At 39.0% G+C, this 22,089-nt stretch overlaps 1 protein-coding gene across 2 annotated transcripts in view; it reads left to right on the top strand.

Annotated features, from left to right (window-relative positions):
* Positions 1-22,089, top strand: part of NR3C2 (nuclear receptor subfamily 3, group C, member 2) — a 210,303-nt gene that overhangs the window by 132,419 nt on the left and 55,795 nt on the right. For both annotated transcript variants that reach the window (XM_010008944.1, XM_010008945.1), the window contains exon 3: positions 17,844-17,960. In XM_010008944.1, the coding sequence (XP_010007246.1) occupies positions 17,844-17,960 (117 nt within the window). The remainder of the gene's footprint in view (positions 1-17,843; positions 17,961-22,089) is intronic.

The following is a 22,089-nucleotide window of genomic DNA, read 5'->3' as shown; positions in this document are numbered from 1 at the left end:
ACACAAACTTACTTTTGCACTAAGCTTCATACTTCTAGCTGATACATTCTTACACTCACAAAATAAAATTCAGCCTGAGGCAGAAATCCAGCAAGCAAAATTTAAGCCCTAACTGCGAATGTGGTAAAGTTATAAGCAATAGAAAATGAGGTCTTAAAATGAGAAGTGTCAGGCAACCTTAACTGTATGTAGTCCTACAAGATCAAAGGAGGAGAATCTGTTTTTTGACAGATTTCATCCAATTTGCAGATTCATTTTGTTATATACTATACAAATAAAGAGGAAAAAAGTCCCTAGAGTAGGACACTCAGGCTTGTAGATACCACCTTGGAAGTAGTGAAAGGAATGATCAACCATGCAGTCATTTTACCTTCTGCCAAACCTTTAAAACTGTACTGCAGAAAGTCCATAAAAAATTGTAATATAAAATCGAGGCACTGATGCACTGAAGCTGAGACCTGTTGACTTTGTGCCAGTTATTATCTCATTCTCATAAATCTAAATGTAGGCTGCAGGTAAATGTTGAATTATAAAATATTGCAGAAATTGTAACAAAGTTTCCATTACTTGCAGAAACAAAAGCCTAGGCTAGCATGCTATTCAGATATGCATATCCAGCACAATTTGAGTAATAAATGCTGACTTTCCAGTAAACACTGCAGATTTCTGTCTTGTTCCAGGTCTCCTCCCCCCGTTTTTTTTGTTTTGTTGTGGTTTTTTTTCTCCCCCTTCATGAGCAAAAACCTGTCCAAGGTATTTCTCTGGTGGAACTATGAATTTTGCTTATTTGGAGCATCAAGGAGTAATTTTAAGCACAAGCAAGGTGAAGAGGGTTGTTGTGGAGGCACCTTTAAGATAACATTTCTGGGAGGCCTCACCTATCAGTTGAGGGGCTCTGGAATCCTACATGCCCAAACATGGTTGTTGGCCTGGAATGTTGCTTGGGGATTATATGGCAAGCAGCATCCCAGCAGGCTTGTTTGCAGGCTGCCTGCAGCTGGGCTTTTTTTTTTTTTTTTTTTTTTTTTTTTTTTTTTTTTGTTGAGTTGTTGGTTGTTTGCCTTCACTCCCCACCCCAGATTGCATGTGAACCCTGTGTGAATGGTTCCTGTTCCCTAGATCAGACTCTGGCAGCATCTACATGACTTTTAAAGTGTCTTTCAGTAGAGCCCTGCTGACAGCTCAACAGTAATATAAAATGCTGCCTTCCTAAAAATCAGTTCCCAGGAATGTCAGTGTGTGAGGAGCTAGAAGAACCCAGTTATGTTCCTGCTGGGATATAATTTGTCACTTTTCATAACCGTTCCACCTGGCTTACACAGTCTGGGGTAAAAATGTTTGTTTAGTCAGGTCTCTCTACCTGGGAAGGATAACTTGGTGCTGTATGTTTGTAGCGAAGACAGCACAGACTTGTGCGCATGGATAACACTTTATTTTGAATAGTCCTGTTATGTCTCAGAAAATAAACGTTAGATGAAAATAACTCTTTCCAGTATCAGCAATAGAATGTGAAATTTCAAGCCATACAATCTCCATTTTTTATGGTAGCTCATTTAGTCATAATTCATTCCTGGGAGGATTTCATTGGTATGTAGCCTAAATTTTTCCTTACTTAATCTTATTCTCTTCATCAGGTCAAAAATTTTTGTGTACTCTTTATTCTTAAAACCAGGCACATGCTTCAGTGCCCAAGGCAAAAGGGCTTAAGACACGTGACTGGAGACTTGAACTAGGCTGTTATCATTTCCCGTCTCTAATTATCAGAGAAGTTACAGGCGGGTAAAGGGCTACTTTAAATTTTCTTGGTAAATCACTCCCTCCGGCTTCTAATCATTTCCGTTCCACTTCTCTGGACTTCCTCCAGTTTGTTTATATCTTCCAGTAATGAAGTGCCTGAACTGCATACAGTATTCCAGGTGGGGCTGCAAAAGAAATGCATAAAGAGAGCACTGCCATGCCAGCCTGCTCTGCGGTGTAATGCTCCTACAGAAAGAGCCAGAGGTGTTACTGGCGCTTAGCTGCATTGCTACTTCTATCCCAGTTCTCCTCTTATTCCTAGATGTCTTTCAAGGTTGATGCTTTCCAAATTCTGCTTTGTTATTTTGCTTTGTTGTTAACTCTTTGGTTTGGATTACTCCCTTGGTACATGCAGTAGTGTTCTTCCAACTGCAGCTTTATTACTTGTTTCCTGTCTTTGCTTCCAATTCCTCTACACCCTTTTATACGATTTTTCTCTTCAGACTTATGCTGATAACTCCTCCTTCTTTCTTCCTACTTCCAATGAAAAGATCAAAATGAGCAGTAGACCTTCTGATACTCTTCCCAGTGTGATAAACTGTCAGCATATGCAGTGGCTCACCCTCAGTAGGAATTTGCAGTAGGAATTCTTAGTGGCAGAATTGGTATAGGGTCTTCTCATCAAGTAAATCTTGTCAAATAATAACAATTAATTGGATTCTAGATGTCTCAATTATTGAATAAGCAGGTTTTCTTTCAGGTAAGGAATAGAAGGACAGAAAGGATGAGAAATGTAGTGGATAAAATGAACTAGGCATTGTGCATTACTGAATAAATAAAGTAAACTTCCTGAATGCATGCATCTCCAACAGTATTTTAATATCTATGTACTTTACCCTTTAAAATAAGTCTTCCTGATCTTCTGGGTGGTTCAGCATCTTCAGGGACCATTACCTTGTAAAGACATTTCTAGGTGCAGGAGTATGCTGTGCAGTGCCCAGAATGGAACAGCAGACCAGCACTATGTTTCTCCGCAAAGAAATAGCAATTTATTTATTTATTTATTTTAGACTTACAGCCTGATTTTCCTTTTTTTTTTTTTTTTTGGTACAGACATCTTAACTTGAGTAATACAGGTAAATCACTGTCATTTCTATCCTGCAGGGTCTTCTTGCTTTGTACAGGTATAAATGGCTTTGTATTCTTGGACTAGTTTCAGTTTTGCCTTGCCAAAAATGCTACTGCAGGAGAGAGTGTGAACCTTCAAGCAGTCCAAGAAAGCCCTTGGGGATGATGATGTGCCCTTTTCACAGAGAGGAGAAGCCTTGTGGAAGCATCATCTGGTCATATGCTCTGCCCACTGTGACCTATGCGTTCTGTTCTCCAGCCTTTCTTTGTCTTTCTGAAATTCATGCTTTCTGTGTTTCTACAGAATTTTGAGTTTTATTCTCTTAGCACTTTTTTTTGCTGAGTTATGTAGCTAATGAGTAAACTCAACACCAGGGCATAGATGCCATCTGGGAAAAAAGGAGTTTCCCTGGTTACATCAGCACTAGCATAGAAAGGTTTTTTGTACCAGCTTCTCCAGGTTTAGAGGGGCTGTAATGGCAGGGCAAGTCAGGCTCCAGTTATCTTTTCTCATAGCATCTTTTCCTTTTCAAAAATTAGTTGTCTTTTGCACTTCATCTTTGTTATACCTCCTTTCGCTTTGTCTTCTGGTTAACTAAAAGTCAGTCTGCCTCTTTGGAAAACTGCTGAAACCCAACAGTCTTTCCACATGAACTTTTTTATTATTTGTGCATGTGAGTTTGGGCTGTGCTCCAATTTTGAAATCATTATGCTGCTTCAGAGTGTAAATAAGTGGGACTGGATTAATAAATTGAATGAAACATGGTGCCACACTTCATTATAATCCACTTATCAAAGTGGAAAAACCTTTTAGTACGTAAAGTGCATCTGCTTTTAATTTTCATTTAGATCTTTTCTTTGTGTGTTTTCAGACACGAGTGTACCTTTTCAGGGAGGCTTTTAATGCTGGTGCCTGGCAGTTTCAAAGTTACTTCTGAAGATGGCAAAACAGAGCTAGAAATTCAGGATGTATTATGGAAAGCATAGGACTGGATTGTTCTCTCATAATTATAGTTTAGGTTGCACTACATCACACTGAAATCTGGCAAAAATAGAAAGCAGATCAGATTTTTATGTTACTGACCTTTTTAAAATTTGAATTCTCTTAATTCAAATTTGATAGCTTTTACTTACAGAACAGATTTCAGACAAGTGGAATTTTGCCTCTAATCACTATCACTTTTCAAAGATAAAACAATTGGGTTTGGTGTCAGCAGTGAAACCCACCATTTGCGGAATGCAAAAATACTTTGTCAACTACGGGAGATGGAGATTAAGCTTGTACGATGGCTTTACACTAAGTGATCCTCACCCACAGTCACCCATTTGCTTCACTGACCTCTCTTGCAAGCTTTAGATCTGCTAGCTGTTGTTGAAGAGTTTGGGCTTTGGCAATGTCTAACTTCTGTCATTTCAACAAGAAAATTGCTGTATTTTATGAAGGTTAACCCAAAGGATTTTCATGCCATTCATACGCTTCTTGTAAACAATGAGATTTCAGTTCACGTGAAATTGTATTAAATGGCTACTTGCAGGAAACTAAAACTAATTCAGTCTGCTTAGTGCTACTGGAATTTTAATGCTGAAAATTGAATTAGAACTGTGAAAAATCTGTGTTCAAACCTCAACACAAGAACTTGTGAAGTTAAATGTGAATAGGCTGAGGACTTCTTTATTTTCTTAAATGTACTGAATAATGTATTGAATGCAAGGGGTGAGGATACATATTAAGATGGAGCAACTGCCTTAATCCGTGGATGAATTCTAGATACAAATTATGTAGTAATTGGTCTTTAGTTTTTACTGAGCAAAACAAATGTTGAAACAGCAATTGCTTTCTGTCAAACAGGAAGATTGATCTTTGAAAGTAGAGTAGAATAATTTGGTTTATGCCGTGGTGATGTCTTTATGCCCTGAGATTATTTTTTTCCATTGTCCTATGTCTCTTTTTTTTTTTCAGTTTTGTTTTCAGCGGACACCATCATTTGAGTGGAAATCTGATATGTTTTTCTTTACCAAAATATACATTCCCTTATAATGACGGGAAGGCTGATCTTTTCAGGATCTCACAGTTATGTGTCTGAAAAAATTGGTATGCTTTGAAGCTGACTTTCTTTTAACTCCTAGTGGTGACTGTATAGGTGTTAAAGCTGGATAGGCACATCACCTGTGGATTTATTTGGTCAAAACCTAGGGTGATTCCAGTGTGAAAGATTACCATTTATGTCTGTGACAAAGCAAATTGCAGTTCCGAGTGAAAAGGTGTGGTAATGAAGGCGTGGATCCAGCACCCTGCACAATAGCTGTCACTAGCTCGGCAGCCTGGAAATTCTGCACCCACTTCAGAGGCATTCTTGGAAAGACCCACTCATCCCTTTAAATATGAAAATAGTGATTGCAATTGCTGTAATATCCTTTCTGCTACTGAATTTACACTTTCTCTTTTGTTGTATTTTAACAGTAAATGTACTGTGAAATGTCATTATAATAATAAAATCTTCTGCTGTTTCTTCATCCTCTTTCTTCTGGGACTGTTTCTTCAGATTTACTTGGAGTAAGAGAGAACTGAGGTTCCAGATAAAAATAAGTAAATAGGGAGAAAAACAAAGAAAGTGAAGAGGCAAACATGAACAAATTTCAAAGGGTAAAATAGACTCCTTTTTTAAAAGCCATCAAACAAATGGAGAAAATTAAGTTCACTTTGGTGAACATCTTATATTACTTTGTTCAACATTTCTGTATTGGGGGTCTCAAGAGATTCTGCTAAAAGCCTCTTTTTGTTGTATTGCTTTCAGCCTTTAAAATGAAGTTATTACTGACCAGAGTACCAAAGAAGATTTGTCAGTGTATGTGCTGACAATTTAAAATATTGTTACTATTATTCATAATAATATTCATTATTATAAATTTAGCATATTTCCAATCTGAGCTGTAGTAAACTGTACATAAAAAATGCAAGAGAAAAATATGCTTTGAAGAGAATGTGTCATTCACACAGAATAAAATGTATGATCTGCTGAGCATGCTAAATACAAGAACATAGCATACTTAAACATCAAAATATTTGCAAAAACTGAAAGGTAGCTACTTTAAAAGAAAAAAAAAAAACAGTTCACAAAACACTTTCACTGAGATAAAGAGTTGGAAAAAGTTCTAGTTTGTGAAACAAACTACCCATTTTTCCAGTAATATGTTATATAAATAGGATGCATCTCATTGAAGGAGTCGGCCTGGAATTGCAAATTATAAAATTAAGATGCAAAACACAGATTTAATGCTGGATACCTTGATGTTTCTGTCTGTCTTACAAGAATCAAACTTCTCTGTTAGTTTGTGTGTTCCATATGATTACTGCAGTTTGATATATGCGTGAACCGATCAGTAGGGTAGTGGGGCAAATTAAGCCGTTTAAAATAGTGAATAGTGTAACAGGTGGGAGCCTCATATATGCTTGCAAATATAAATATTTTTTTAGAGCTGAATATTTTCAGTAGAGTATTCACAGAAGGAACATGGCTTAGGGAGCCTTGCAATCAACTAGAAATCCTTGTATCACCAATCCATGCTCCATACTCTAGAATCCCCCCCCCCCTTGCTCATACATTCCCTTAAATGAACTTGATATTTCACACAAATCTTATTTTACACTCTGTACTTCCTGAAACCCAGTTGTAGCAGTGAGCTAATTGTAAAGCAGTATGTAAATGTAGCAAGTGTAATTGACCACTTTTATCAGAAAACGTGGAAGGGCATTTCAGTGCAGTTAAAAATTTTTTCATTATGCTTATTTTAAAAGTCTCTCCAGATCTCCTAGACCATTTCTTGTACATTGACATTTTCCACTAAAGTGCATTGAAATTTGAAGTACATCAAGAATGCCTTGTCAGATTTTTAGCATGGGAAAGCAGAAGTAGGCATCGTGTATTCAACACAGAATCTTAGAATCATCAAGGTTGGAAAAGACCTTCAAGATCATCAACCTCTAACCACTAAACCATCTCTCAAAACACCACGTCCCCCTCTTTTTTTAACCCCTCCAAGGACAAGTGCCTCCACCACCTCTCTGGGCAGCCTGTTCCAATGCCTCACGACTCTTTCTCTGAATAATTTTTTTCTAATATCCAATCTGAACTTCCCCTGGTGCAACTTGACCCCATTTCCTCTTGTCCTATCACTAGTCACTAGGGAGAAGAGGCCATCACCCACCTCACTAGAACCTCCTTCCAGGTAGTTGTAGTTACCCTTCTCTGCACCCTCTCCAGCAAGTTGATGTCCTTCCTATACTGCCGTGCCCAAAACTACACACAGTACACAAGGTGCTGCCACTCCAAAGCCGAGTAGAGGGGCAGGATCACCTCCCTGGTCCTGCTGGTCACACTATTCTTGATGCAGGCCAGGATGGTGTTGGCATCCTTTGCCACCTGGTCACACTGCTGGCTAATGTTCAGCTGGCTGTCAGTTAACACCCCCAGGTCCCTCTCTGCTGGGCAGCTCTCCAGCCACTCCTCCCCAAGCCTGTAGCACTGCTAGGGGTTGTGGTCAAAATGCAGTACCCAACATTTGGCCGTATTGAAACTCATAAAGTTGGTCTTGGCCCATCAATCAAGCGTGTCCAGATCCTTCTGCAGAGTCTCCCCAGCCTCCAGCAGATCAACACTCTCACCCAACTTAGTGTCATCTGCGAATCTACTGAGGGGTGTAGTCTACTCCCACATCCAGATCATCAGTAAAGATGTTGAACAGGAGAGGCCCCAGCACTGAGCCCTGGGCAACACCACTCGTGACTAGGTGCTGTGAGGCAAAAAAGTCTTTAATCACCTCATGCTGCCAACTCACATTAGAGCACATGGGGATGGCCTGCTCCTGTGCCTTCAGGACTTCCTCCTTGAAGAGAACCAATTCCCAAGGGATTCTGGCAATCAGACTACTGAACAGGTTAAAGTTTGCCCTTCAGAAATCTAGGGTGGCGGTTTTGCTGTGCCACTGCTGGCGTCTTTAAGAACTTTAACAATTTGTGGTTGCTGTGCCCAAGATGGCCTCTAACCGTCACATCTCCTACCAGCCCTTCCCTGTTCACAAAGAGCAGGTTTGGCAGGGCACTTTGCCTGGTTGATTCACGCACCACCTGTGTAAGGAAGTTATCTTCGACATGTTCTAGGAACCTCCAGGACTGTTCTCTTTCTGCCATGTTGTAGTTCCAGCAGACATCAGGGAAGTTGAAGTCCCCCCAAAAGAATAGGGCAAATAACTGTGAGATTTCGCCTGGGTATTTATAGAAAAGTTCATCTACCTCACTAGTTGGGAGGTCTGTAGCAGTCTCTCACAGCAATATCAGCTTTGGTGGCCTTGCTCCTAATCCTGATCCAAACAATCTCTTGTACACCTATCATCTCTGCAGAGAACAACATATAGAGACTTCAAAATTAGTTTTCTGTTAAAATTGAAACAAAAATAAAAATTTGGAAACTTGCTGTGAAAATGCTGTAAAATATTAGATATGTGATTTTATCAAGGCAACATCCTAGAAAGTTCTGTTTCTCACTTGTATTACTGTATCAATTATAATATAAAATCAAAAGCAATTAAACTGAAAACTAATTTCAAAGCAGAAATGAAATTATTTAGCTCAATAACAAGATTATTTTGGTGTCTGTAGATATTGTTCTGTGGTTTTCCTCCTAAACAGACTTCCAGTGCTGTGTGATTTCACTGAACTGGAAATGCTTTACAAAGATCAGATACGTTTCTTCTTTTTATTCTGTGCCATCTGGTATCATTCAGCATTTCTTTGACCACGTGAAAAGGGAATTACTGCATAATCAGTCAAATGGCCATGTTTAGACTTCCAGCATAATGAACCAAATTCTTTCTTAGGTCCTCTGATTTGAGGAGGCCCCAGGTGTCCTCTTTGAACTGGCTGTTGTGTTGGTGTGGCTGGTTGGTACTCTGACTCTTTTGTGAAGATGGCAGTGGGAGACCTGGGGGTGGTTTCAATACCAGTTTGGGGCATATCTTGTGTTGGTGGCTCAGTCCCTCTGGATAATGGGATGACTGGAGCAAAAGGCACAAGTTGGAGAGACTTTCAATGTTCTGTGGCATGTTTTAAGCATGGCAGAAGAAAATGTGCACACGTGTCTCAAATATGAGATACTTGTGTTATTTTCTTATTTGTCTCACTGTTGTGCTGGATGGTTTCTCCTGCAGAAAATAGTAGCCTCTTCTGGGCTACATCCTGTGCTCCCTTGCCAAATTTCCTATCTCTCCTTTATCCCTCTCATCCTTGCCCTTTCAGTCTGCTTAAAATAGTGAGTGAGAACCATTTTTATAACTTCTCGTATCCTTTGCCAGCATCACCAGACTGTACCAAGTGTTTTTGTTAACCTGGTCTCAGATCAGTGTCAAAGCAAGTTTCCTGGAGACAGTCTCTGTGTCAAAATTGGCAGAGCATTGGAGTCCATGCTCCTAGATGTGCATAGAGAGTGCATAACAGTACGGCAATTTGAAGACTTTCACATAAAAAGCGTCAGGGGACGTAGCCCTCCCTGCTCCACTCAGAAATAGAGGGCATCAATTTTGTAGTCACCATTGAAGGAAGCAGTTGCTGGTAGTTCTTTTGTGCTTTAAAACTTTGGCTTTCTGGAGGAAACAAGTGTGGTGGTTAATGCACAGAGCGTTAAGTCATTGTTCATGATGTAATCACTGCCTAAGGACAACCTGCAGCTCTTTCTTGAGGATATTGAGTAAGAATCAGTAGTGTATTTCATATTAGAAAGAGGAAGAAGATTGGGTGATCACAGGCCAACAAGCTGGATTTGAGAATGCTTTTTGTCAACAGTTTAATTATAACATGTTAGAATTAGATTGCAATTAAACACGTTTCAAGCACATTAAATATTTAGAAAAAACACTGTGTTGTAGAAGTTCATAGATTATTCTCACTATTTGAGCACTAGCTGATGTGCTTGTACTTTTTAAAATGAGCCCTAGCTGGGTTTTGTAGATACTGCAGAGAATGATGCTCTTTAGACTATGCTTTTATCCATGTCCTGGGTAGTTTTAATATACTTTGCATGGAATCTATGACATTAAATGAGCTGTAGCTATACCTTTGATGAGAGTGTAAATGTGCCCTATGAAATCACCAGTTACTGACTGGAGGAACTAATATATTTAGAAGCTAAATGAGAAGACTGAAGGGAGAGCTGTGGAACAGGAGAGTGGTGAAAGACTGAAAGTAACAGTAGGTAAAGGTTAGAAAATAAATTCTATTGAAGGAAACAAAAAGAAGGAGGGGGGAGTATGAAAGCAAGGATTCTTAAAAAATATAATAAAAATTGGAGAAAAATTAATCCAGTAATATAAAAAGGTAAAGAAACTGAAATATGTCTTTTGATCTAGAATTAATTAGCAGAAGGTAGTTGAGAATGAGAAGCAAGCAGGAAATATCCTAGATGTGGTGAATAATTTGTCGGAATCAAAACAAATTTATCTAATTTATCATAAAGGAGGGAAGACTCTAAATTCTTGCATCAGAGAAGGATTTAGACCATACCTATGCTATAAGCACACTCTGTAATAATGTTAATAATAGATTACTATTGTCCTCTTGAGTGATTGGCAGATACAGCCTTTGTCTGCAGCTGAAAACCATATTGTCTGGGAATAATATGATCAAATTATTAAAGGTATGGAGTAATAAGGGAGATCAAACCCTAAAGTCAGACTGAATTTTGGGAAACACTGAGATTTTAGATCTAAAATGCAAACCCCAAGCGTTTGCATTGTAAAATGAAGGGGCAGAATTAATATCTAAGTTCTGTACCTTGTCTCTGGCATTTATAAGCTTATTCTGCATTACACACAAATCTCAGGGTGAGGAAGCAAGTTTATTAGTTTACTGTGTTCAGACTGGACTGGTTTTAACAGAGCTGAGGAAGTTAATTATCAAATGTCTCAGGTGGGTCTAGCAATAAGTAACTAGTTATGGAGAGAGGTACTTGCTGTGGCTGCAGCCTTTGGAGCTGCAGCAGGGGGACGGGTCCTGCCGGCTGCCTGTGGATGATGGCCGGCTGGGAGGGACTGCCCTAATCTGTTTCCCAGGTTGTTCGAACCAGTTCAAGAGCAGTAAAACAAGGTTATGTAATTGACATGTGATGTAGCCTAAAATAGTGACTGCAAACATAGGCTGCTGTTGCTGGGCAGTTGTCAACTGCTAAAAAAAAAAAAAATAAAAAAAAAAAAGCAGCCCTCAACTGTGTAACAAATGGACCTTTTAAATGAAAACACAGTTCTGATTTCCACTGAAGAGCAGGCATTTTCCCTTTTTTTTTTTTTTTTAAGTGCAAGAAATAGAGGCTCTGTGAAAACTGAAATTTGGAAAGAGATTTGTCATCATTCTTATCGTGCTGATTTATTTGAGAATACCTATCTCCTGCAGATGGTAAAATAAAAAGCTCAGGTACAAGCATTTTGTTTCTTGATACAGTGATACAACTCCTGTCAAACAGAAGATCCTTCTCTGTATGTGTAAAATCATTGTGACAAGTCTTAGCAGTAGTTTTATTTATATACTGGCCATTAAAAGATAGAAATAGTTTGGTTTTATTAATTAAAAAAGCTTATATGGATTACAGAGATAACAGCCATTTCAAAAAACCAGTGCAGGTTTCGGAGCTGGATGAAAGGAACATGTCACATAGCTCAGTGAGCACAAACGAGAGGTTAGGATTTGCAGATTATGTGATTTCTTGCTGTAGGAGGCAAAGCCCTTCCTTAGGGCTATACCAGAAGGCAGAAAAACCCAGTGTTAAGTTCTGTTTGCTGACTAGGTATTTTCAAGGTGAGAGGCCTTCCTTAGAAAATCCTGATGAATTTCTGCAATATGTTTTCTTTGTGTGTAGCTCAGGTCAGACGGATTGCAGGGGCTGGGCTCATGCAGTCTGACGGGCTGATGGGTAAAGGGAAGGGAGGGAGTGGAGTGGTAAATAACATTTATGGAATTGAAAGAAACTTAGTGTAGAATTACAGCCAGAATTTTTTCTCTCCCTCATTCACTACTGTTATCAGGAGGAGCTTAAGTAAAATGGATGGTTATGCTGGTAAATCCTGATAGGGGCAGCAGGAGGATCTTTAGAGGAGTTACCTGCACTAAGAATGTCCACGTAATAATGCTCAACACCTACACACACCTGATTGAGCAGGTGCCGATAGCTACTCCAAGTTGTAAGGCTTTCACATGTACCATTGTTATTGTGGCGATTATCTTCCCTCTTGGGAAATAAGGAGATGTCTAAGTCCTTATTTCAGCCCAGAAGCTGCAAAAGGGATCCTAGTTCAAATATGCAGATCTGCAAGGCATGGCTGGAGGTGGCTTCCAGCTCCACTCTCAAAATCTGGAAGAAGACTTGGCTGTTCTGGTAGCCTGCAAGAAGACAGCTTTGCCTGCAATTTTGTTAGTCAAAGCATTAATTTTCATTGTAGAGAAGGAAGGAAAGCATGGACATTTTATGTGCATGTTGATGTGCTTCAGTGAGACTCTATTTTAAAAGTTGAGGGTTTGTTCAAACTACTGCTTTGTTTGGTCCTTAGCTGCCCCTCTTGTTTTTTCGCTTAACCATCCTTTTGCGAGGCTTCCTCAATCACGTCTATGTCTTGGGACCTAAAGCACACTCTGGTTTCATATGTTGTATCTGCAGTGGCTTTTGGACTTTTCCCTTACCCTTTCCCAGGGGAGGCTGTGGTGGGTATGTAGCTCTAGCAGAGGGGAAAAACGAGAGTTGGCTGCCTAGGTAAAAGTGAGAAAGAATGTGTGGAAGGCAGCACTGCCACCGAAGAGGAGCTGGGTGTTAGTGGCATGCAAGAAAGCATGAGTCAACAACCTGACACTATTGCCAAAAGCCAGATCTGGTCCAGGATTGCATTTGCAGGGCTGTTGTTTGCAAGATGCAGGAAGTAACAATTTTATTTGGTTTAGCGATGGTGAAATTCAGCAAGATAAATGTCCCTGGTTTTGAGCACTCTGTTTTATGAAGGAAGCTGGAGGAGAGTGAGAGGAATGGTGACAGATTTCAGAAACACGACCTGTGAGGTAGGATTGAGATAACTGGATTTGTTTAGTCTAGCAAAGAGATGGGTAACATAAATCTTTCGATAGGTATGAGATTGTTGTAATAAGGTTGCGATCTATTACTCTGCATGTCTTAGAGGAAGTGCTAGCATCTCTTTCAGTTGCAGAATATTCCCATTAAGGTTAAATGCAAAGGGAAAAAACACAGCTTCAAGGCTAGCTAATCACTAGCCTGATCACATGGCTTGTAGGGGAATTGCAGCATATCTTTCCTCAGAAGGTTTTAAGACTAATTTAGAGAAAGGGGGAAAAAACCCAAACCGACAACCTGCCTGAACTATTAAGCTAGTCTTACCATACTTCCATGAGTGGGCTTGAATTAAAGAGTCTTTGGATCCCCATCCGGCATTATACCTTTTTTTTTACCCTTTTAAAAAATGTTTGATCATATTAGTGTCTGTTTTAACAAGAGAACATAGATGTGGAAGACTCATTAATGATTTGCCGTTCCTGACTTTGAAAAACTGGGGGGGGAATATTTTTTAGGAGGAAGTTAAAATTGTGGAATATCTTAGAAATTCTTGTAATTTTCTGTTTTTCCCTTCCTGTTGCAGCCTTACATGTCTGGAAGTATTGTAGTCCCTTAAAGAGTGCAGCAGTGCTCTGCTCATGTACGTGAAGCTCATCTTAGCAACTCAGTTTTTGGGACCAGTGACTCAGTCATTGTGCTGGAGCTTTAAAATAGGGAAAGGCCCAACTTCTGCTGCAGCCTCATTTTGGCAGTAATTCATAGGCCAAATAAGCACAGCTTTTTTATCCCTTCCTTTACTGCTGAATTTTGCTAGTGTAAGAAGATGTATTAAGAGGGAAGACTGAATTTCATTAGTACTTCCTTTTTGTTTTCTTTTGTAAGCCCATAAAACCAGAGGATTAAAGAGTTTTCACAGGTGAGAGAATTGGAAACGTTGAAGTATTTTTGTGCCTGCATTTGGATGTGTCATTCTGTGGTATGTAGTGACACAATAACCTTGAAAGTGCAAACTCAAATATTCCTGTAGCTCTTCTGTGAATAGGACAGCTGTTTCTTCTTAGTGTGTTACTCTGTAGTACCTATTAATTATTTATTTCGAACAGGAAACTTTCCTGGCATATTTTGTAACTGTATTTTAGATGGAACAGGAATTAGCTTGTATAAGTGCACTTAATGGTGGCATATGTAAAAATTACTTTCGTCTTAATGCATTTAGCACATGGGAGATGGGAATTCGATACCTGCCCTGTCACTTTCCAGCCCACTTGTGGATGATTAAACTGGATAAAAAGGGCAACTGGATTAAATTAAACACAAACTACACAAGCAGCTCGATACAGGTCTTGAAAGAGTTGGAGATCTAGCACCACAAAAGCTTCAGTCTCTTTTCAGGAAGGTCTCCATCACCTCACTGAGATCTTGAAGAGCCCTAGAGGTCTTGAGAGAGCTGCATGAATTTCAGATGTGATGGTTTTTCTTTTGATTCTGAAATTGACAGGCATGAGTGAGGCTCATGCTACACAAATGGAAGGTGCTACCTCATTATGAGTGTCTTTTCTTTGCTAACCTATTTTACAAAATTGGTTTTATTTGAAATCTACTGTATTTGATTTCCTGAAAATCTGAAGTAATTCTTTTAATCATAGATAGTAAGCTTTTTAAGTGAAAAGCTGTTCATTATTATTTCATAGTTATACTTCACATAAAGGGTTTGCCTGAATGCTGATCCATTCTTTTTTAAAAGATTTTTCAAGTTACTTCCATTAATGTAACTTTTAAGATGACACTGGTTATCCAATATTGTTTTCTATAATTAAAAAAAAATTGACATGAAAACATTTTCTTTTTAGAAAGATGTTTGCCTTGCTTGCTAGAAAAACTACTTGCAGTTTTTGTACCATACTTTAGTATTCAGAGATGTGCAATTCAAAAATCGATGAACCTTTACTGACTTACGATTTTTTGAAATTACTTGGTCTTGAGTACATAGGCCAGAAAGCAGTAATTGCAGGCTGCTCAAACTATTTGAAGGGTGACTTACGGAAGCATTAGGCTATTGTGGGAATTTTTCTTATGAAGTCACGGTGTGACAGGGACTGAATCAAGTAAACATTTCCACAGTATTTAAGAATTATGCTGGAGTACATAAATGTTTACCTCTTTTTATTAAACCCATTAGCTTTTGAAAGCAGTAGTGAACAATGTTGACTTAACAGGTGTACAATTTCGTGGAGCAAACTGCCTTCAGGGTAATTCTGCAATGGGGTTCATTTTGCAGCATTAGAGCTGACTTGTCATATTAATAGCTTGCACCCGCCTGTGGAAGCCTAAAAATGGTATTGCAGTACTCTGTGATGTACAAAGGATATTGTATGAGCACTGAGCAATCGTGCTTGCATTAGTAGCAGAAAATAACCTTTTTTCCCCTCTACTCAAAAAAAGATAATGCACTTGTATTTGTAAGTGCGTATAAACCATCCTTATACTATATATAATTAGTTTAAACACTTTTGTTTTCTAGTTTAGCTTTCATGCTATTTGTGTGATACTGCTTTAGGTTCCATGCTCAAGTCAGTACAGAGCAAAAATGTAAATAGAAATTAAACTGACTTTCTCTTGTGTATGTGGGTTTAATATAGATCACACCATAAGCTAAACATTGTGTGATAAGTAGGTTTCCATTTTGTGATTAGCTATTTAGCTAGCCTACTTAAAGACCAACTGATACATAGTGGTGCAAATGACTATATTTTACCATTTCATTTTATTTTATGCATCATGTAACTTCATGAGCTCATATTCATGATTTTTTTTTGGCCAGGTTCTGTTGTTTTTCATCTGTGCCTCAGCACTAGGTCAAGTCCCTTAATGAAAACTCATTATTTGCCCATGTGCTTATTGTTTAAACACATCTGAAGCATTATCTAAATGATGATTCCTTTGTGATATTACAGTAACACTTTGCTTAATTAAGATTGGTTTTCTTCGTGTGAGATGCTTAGTGAAGAGATGCAAGAAACAGCCCAAACTTCAGCTCACAGTCTAAGTAGGTAGCATTGGGTACAGGTAAAGAGAAATCAGATGCAGAGAGAGAAAAATACTTACCTGAAATTATAAAGCAAATTCCTGAAAGAGCTCAAAACAGAAGCAAGGTCTCCTGTGACCAAAATCTAGGACTCAACACTTGACTTTATGGACCTCATACAATTGGCCTAGGTCTATCGATCCAGCCTGACCAGGTCCCACAAACTCCCACAAGAATTTGTACAACTCTTGGGTTTCTGCACATCTTGCCTGCTTCATTCATGACGTGCTTAGGAATCTGCTTAGTTCTGGGTTGGTGTGGCTATATTTGCAATCTGATTTCACAGAATCACAGAATCGGTCTGGTTGGAAAAGACCTCTAAGATCATTGAGTCCAACCATAACCTAACTCTACCAACCATTAACCTAACTCTACCTCACTACACCCTCCTTTCAGGTAGTTGTAGAGAGCAATAAGGTCTCCCCTCAGCCTCCTTTTCTGCAGGCTAAACAACCCTTAGATGTCATAAGACTTGTTCTCCAGACCCTTCACCAGCTTCATTGCCCTCCTCTGGACTTGCTCCAGCACTTGAGTGTGTTTTTTGTAGTGGGAGGCACAAAACTGAACACAGTATTCAAGGTGCAGCCTCACACCACATGTCTGCCTTGCATTTCAGACATCTTTGTTATGAACTTATGCTTAATTTATAGAGTAATGGATTTCTTAACTTATGTCTAAAATGCCTGTCCCTGAGGCTCAGCAGTTCTTACAGTGCCCACTGTGTAAGCCTACAGCACGCTGTTGTATTTTACACATGGCTGTTTTCTTGAACTTTGCATGCTGGCAAGTCCTGCAGTTTGACTTACAGTCTATTGTACTTCTGCGTGTTGTGTTCTCTCCTTTCATCCTTCCTCTGGAAGCTTTTTGCATTGCTGTTTGTCACATCTGCTGCAGACAGTTTGGTCTGGTTGCCTCAGACTGCCCTGTGCGACCCCTGGATTGAGGCAGCTAAAATAATCTTTTTCTCTTGGTTTTCCTGTCATGCTGCACCAATCCCTCCTGACTTCCTTTATTCTTCCACATCAAATTCAAGCACCTTACTTTGAAAAGTCCACGCAGCAGTGCCCTCATCTGATACACTGCATCCGTTTGCTCTACCTGTGTTCCTCCCACGAAGCAAAATGCCTTTTGAGTCTCCAAGCTGTTAAATGTCAGCCTATTTCCTTGGTTGCCATGTATTTCCCTTCTGCTAAATGTTGTGTGGTAAATACCTGCTGTCTCTCCTCAGGAGTGCTTCTGTAGGGCTTTACAGACTGAAATAATATGGTTGTAATTTAAGCCTTTTACGGTAAGCCCTTCAGAAACCTTCTGCTGTATAGAAGGTAACTGATTAAATCAGAAAACAAGCACTCAATGAACTGGCTGAAGGGAGTGAAGTACATTGGGAAGTGAGCCTCTCCTTTGCATTTCTTCTTTAGATTTTGAACTTCTCTAACATGAAAATGGCCTCTGGTTTTCTACTAAAACAGAGCTGTCAGGCTGCTCTGTGATGTGTAAGATTTGAAAATGCTCAAACCAATAGTTTGTGTTTTTTTTACAAAAAGAAGAGTTCCAGCCCTGCTTTGAACTAAGTAATGAGATCTTTCCAGGGAGTGACATGACAAAACTCTTCCCCAAATTAAACAGAAGAGATGCTCATAGTAAGGCCCATGACAAGGAACTAAGATTATTGGGAAGGATAAAGGATGGGATTGGGAATGTCTGCATTAGTAAGAACTGAAAATCAACAGAGAAGAAAAACCTGGAATTATGTAAATACATCCTCTAATAATGTGCTTTGTTTTTGTTTTATTCAGGACAGCACAATTACCTGTGTGCGGGAAGGAATGACTGCATAATTGATAAGATTCGGAGGAAGAACTGCCCAGCCTGTCGATTACAAAAATGTCTGCAAGCTGGAATGAATTTAGGAGGTAAGCAGAATATGAATACTTTGGTCTCTTAATTTGATTAGTCGAAAAAATTGGAAATGTGCAGCCTTTTTGTAGTTCTGGCAGCTGCATCAGCTGAAAAGTTTAAGGTGGCATTGTCCTGAATAAGTGCTTAATAGCTAATAAACTCTATTGTCATTCTAAATCAAGTTTTGGAGATATGTATTTTATGGCTCAGAAAAAAGAGAAGTGGGTGTTCTGTGATGACAGTCGTTTTAGCAGAGTCTCATGTAGCTAAAAGTGTTAAGGCTTCAAGTATTGTGTACTTTTTATTGGTGACAAGCATTGTCTTTAATACCAGAAAACTTTTTGGACCATCATGGAAGCAAAGTCACATGTTTTGAAACCTCTCAACTCTCTTTTATTGCTTATTGAATGTTTATATTGATTTATTTCTATGTCTGTTTGTATATGCAATAATCTTGATGATGTTCCTTCATCATTCATATACCAAAAAAAAAAAAAAGGCAAAGGATTTTCTTAGCTATTATCCAAAGTATTTTGAGAACAGTATAATAGTAAAAATTTTGTTAGGTTTTTTTCCATTGTTTAATTCTTCAGTTATGGTATCTACACAGTTCTGGCTGTGCTTCAGTGATCATCTTGTTTCAAACCATCACAAGTATTACAGGTCACTTTTCTCCACCACTGTTAGGTTTATTATGTTGTCTGTGATGGGGGTTTATGTACTGCTGCAGATCCTTCTCCTGATGCACAGTGACCCTTTGAGAGTTTTTTCACTGTTGCATAAAATTATAACATAATTGCATTAATTCCTCCTAATAGTTTCCTGTATTGCAATTTGCTTTTTATCCTCCTGGACCTGTTCTCCTAGTAGCTTAGTTTAGTTGTACAGTCAGATTTGGCTTCATGTTTTTCATAGGTTATATTAAAAATACTGGTTCTTGTCTGCTGTCTGGTATTCTTTTCTACCCTCCAAACTTCATGTTCTGTCTTGCCTCCTAGCAGAAATTCTCAAGCAACATACTCCTTACTTTATTGGGTAGAAGTAGCCCTGTTAAGACCTCTCTCAATCCCTTTACTGATTTTGGGATGTAGCATTGCACCCTACACTCCTTATTTCTACTTCTCAAAGAAAAGCGGGACTGTATTGTGGCATGCTGGGGCTTTCCCTTGGTATTGATCTGCTCTATTTAATCCAGTAAGAGAAGCAGAGCAGCTCTTCTGTTGGATGTAAAGGGAGCTCCATGGTGGTAGCTCCTCCCTCCCAAAAAAAGGTGCTGAAAATGTGTGTGAAGCAGGAAGCCCAGCTCCCGGGAGTGCTGGAAATTTTGCTGCAGGGTGCAGGGCATCCTCCATGCCCTGCACAGCTCCAGCAGTGCTCCTGCAAGTCTGTGTTCCAGGACAGGCGTGTGTGCTTAGCACTCTAGCAAAATAAAGGGCTGCCACCCTACTTGATAACCTTTTGAACAGCAACATGTGATGCTTTGTCTGCCATGTCCTGAGTTCATCACTGTCATTTCCTGGTGTGTTTCAAAGGGTATGTTCACACAGCGTTGTCTGCAAAAGTCAAGGGAAGGGGTAAACTTTGCTTGAGGCCATTGGTTTTTTTTCCTATATTGGCTGGAATGCTGTAAATGGGAAACATATTGAAAAATCTTCCCTTGTGTTGGAGCTTGGTAGTCTGCTGGAAACTGTAATTAGTGATCTGCATTTAATGACTGAGAAGGCCAAGTCTGCCTCTGCAGTGTACAGCTGGCCTACGGCTGAGCTTTGCAGTTAGCTATTTCGGGGATTTTCTTCACATAGAGAAACTAAGGTGAAATTCTCATTCCTGATGTGATGCCTTTATGCCACATAAAGGAGCTAAAATGGCATAAAAATGTCCTTCTGTCACTGCAATGAATGAGATAGTGAGGGAACAGCTCTGGCTGTCAATGCAATACAGTGCCTCCTGTGTGGTCCAGGAGAGAAAAGCCAAGGTTGAAGGCAGAGGGGAGGGCTATCAAAGAGAGGTAATGTGCTTGCAGCCCAGAGGCTGTTTAGATGCTCCCAAGGGCTTCTGAATTATGCTAAAGGACCTTTCAGCCTTTGAGTGAGCCCAGCTCCAGCAGGAGATGTTGGTAGCTTACCGCCATTTGCTGCTTGGGCCTTCCTTCCCATGGTGAGCTTTGAATTGAACATCTATGGAGGAGCAACTCAGCATCTCAAACTTAATTATTTAAACTTCTGTGCACTTTTGCAGGGTCTTTCTATATGGTGGAGATCATAATGAGAAAGGACATGGAAATTACAAGATGCTAGCACATATTTTACAACAGTAGTTTTATTTTCGTATGTATTTCCAAGGTTTGGTGTTAAATAATATTTTAGCATAATTAGCTTGAGTAGAGTATGTTGATATCATGAAGATACATCATAGGTTATATTTTCATGGGGTCAGGCTAGTTTTGCCAAGAATATATATTACTCCAATAAAAATGTACTTTTGTTTCTACTTCAGACTTATAGGCAAAATGTGCAAGTATTTTTTTAGACAGTGTGATCAGTAAAAACCTGGAGGAAAATTAATTTCTAAGTGCAGCTAAGTTTAAGTCTTGATTTGCAGCATCGTACTCTCTATAGCTGAGACACACTGTGCAGGGCTGTGCTCTTTGGGCAGTATATCTAATTTAAGCTCTTGCCCTCCACATGGAGACAAAGGTAAACATGAAGGCCAAACTATATCAGAGATGCCTGTTTTTTTTGTTTTTGAGAAACAGAGTAAGGTGATATGAAAAGGGTCATAAGCATAACTCAGGGCTGAAATGTATGCTAGTTGCTGAAGCCATATGGACATTTATTTTCCACTTGTATGTAGAAATTAGGTTTTATCCTCTCATTAAAACAAAAAACCACAAACCAAATACCAAAAAACCACCACCACCAACCAACAAAGCCCACAAAAACAAATCAAACAAGCTCACAGAAAAAAACCCTCCCGTTGATCTAGAAACGGCCTTAGGGAACAAGGTCCTGTGTCTGTATGTCTGACTTTCCCCACCTGCAGGCTGCCACCCCAGCTCCTCCTGGTTTCTCAAAGGGTTTATAAAGTAAATTTTGTAATGTGAAAGTTTGTGATTGTCTTCATAATGTTACTGAAGGTATTAATCTCTGTAGTGAAAACTGTAAATCAAAAAGAAAGGAGAGAGTTTCCATATTCCCTGAAGCACATTTTTGCACAATCTCTGATTAATCTACTGATATTTTTCCTTTGTGGTTTTGGTTTGGGGTTTTTTTGTTATATTCTTTATAAATATTTTTAAAATGTTCTGTCTTTTGTTAACTGTGTCAAAGTGTTACAGGTTTGTTGTGGTGGAATATCTTCTGCTTCTCAGCATGATAACATTTCTTTTCTAAAAACTTAAATATTTTTATTTGTGGAAGCATGCCATGTTTTAAAACACCTTTTAAAAAATATGTCTAATTCTAGTAATACAAAGTACACCTTTTCAAAATGCACCTTTGCTCAACAAAATTAATGTGGCAGTTTTATTATTTGCCTCGTTCCTTTATTTGTTGAAAAACGAGCGTTTTCCAAGCTCTTATATCCTCTAATAATCTTCAGAAAATTATTCATCAAGTCAGCAAATAATTTACCTAATTATGTTCTTTTCTCTATTTTTGTTTTGATTTTATAAGAAGCATCTGCAACCTGTAATTTCTGCAAAGCTGAAGTTGCCAAATACCACATTAATTCATCCTCCTAATTTCTAGAAAGTGTGTTTGTGCACTGCAGACAGACATATCCCTTCAGCAAGTAGGACTCCAAAACTTTTTTTGGGAATCATAGTTTGTTGTTTTGTTGTGGTTTTTTTTTAACTCCAGTGCCATATGCTAGACTTAATTATTGGACGAGATTCAGAGTGAGCAATTGCACTATGAAGGTATGCTGGCCCATTTTTGGTTTATGCTCTTTTCAGGATTCTGTAATTAATTTTCAGTTAATTACGGACCAGAATGACTTCATGGATTGCAAAGTTTCTTCCAGCATACGCTGTGATCAGATTTGTTGAGTCTCTCACTTCCGCACAAGACATTTTCGTTTGACTCCCACCTCATGCTGCTGTTCCTTAGTCATGTCTGTCCCCACAACAGCTTTGGGTGGATG

The sequence above is a fragment of the Chaetura pelagica genome, unplaced genomic scaffold (assembly GCF_000747805.2).
Source record: "Chaetura pelagica isolate M959 unplaced genomic scaffold, ChaPel_1.0 scaffold221, whole genome shotgun sequence".
In the NCBI taxonomy this organism is placed as follows: domain Eukaryota; kingdom Metazoa; phylum Chordata; class Aves; order Apodiformes; family Apodidae; genus Chaetura; species Chaetura pelagica.
The sequence above is the reverse complement of the archived record's forward strand: the minus strand, read 5'-3'. Positions and strand labels throughout refer to the sequence as shown.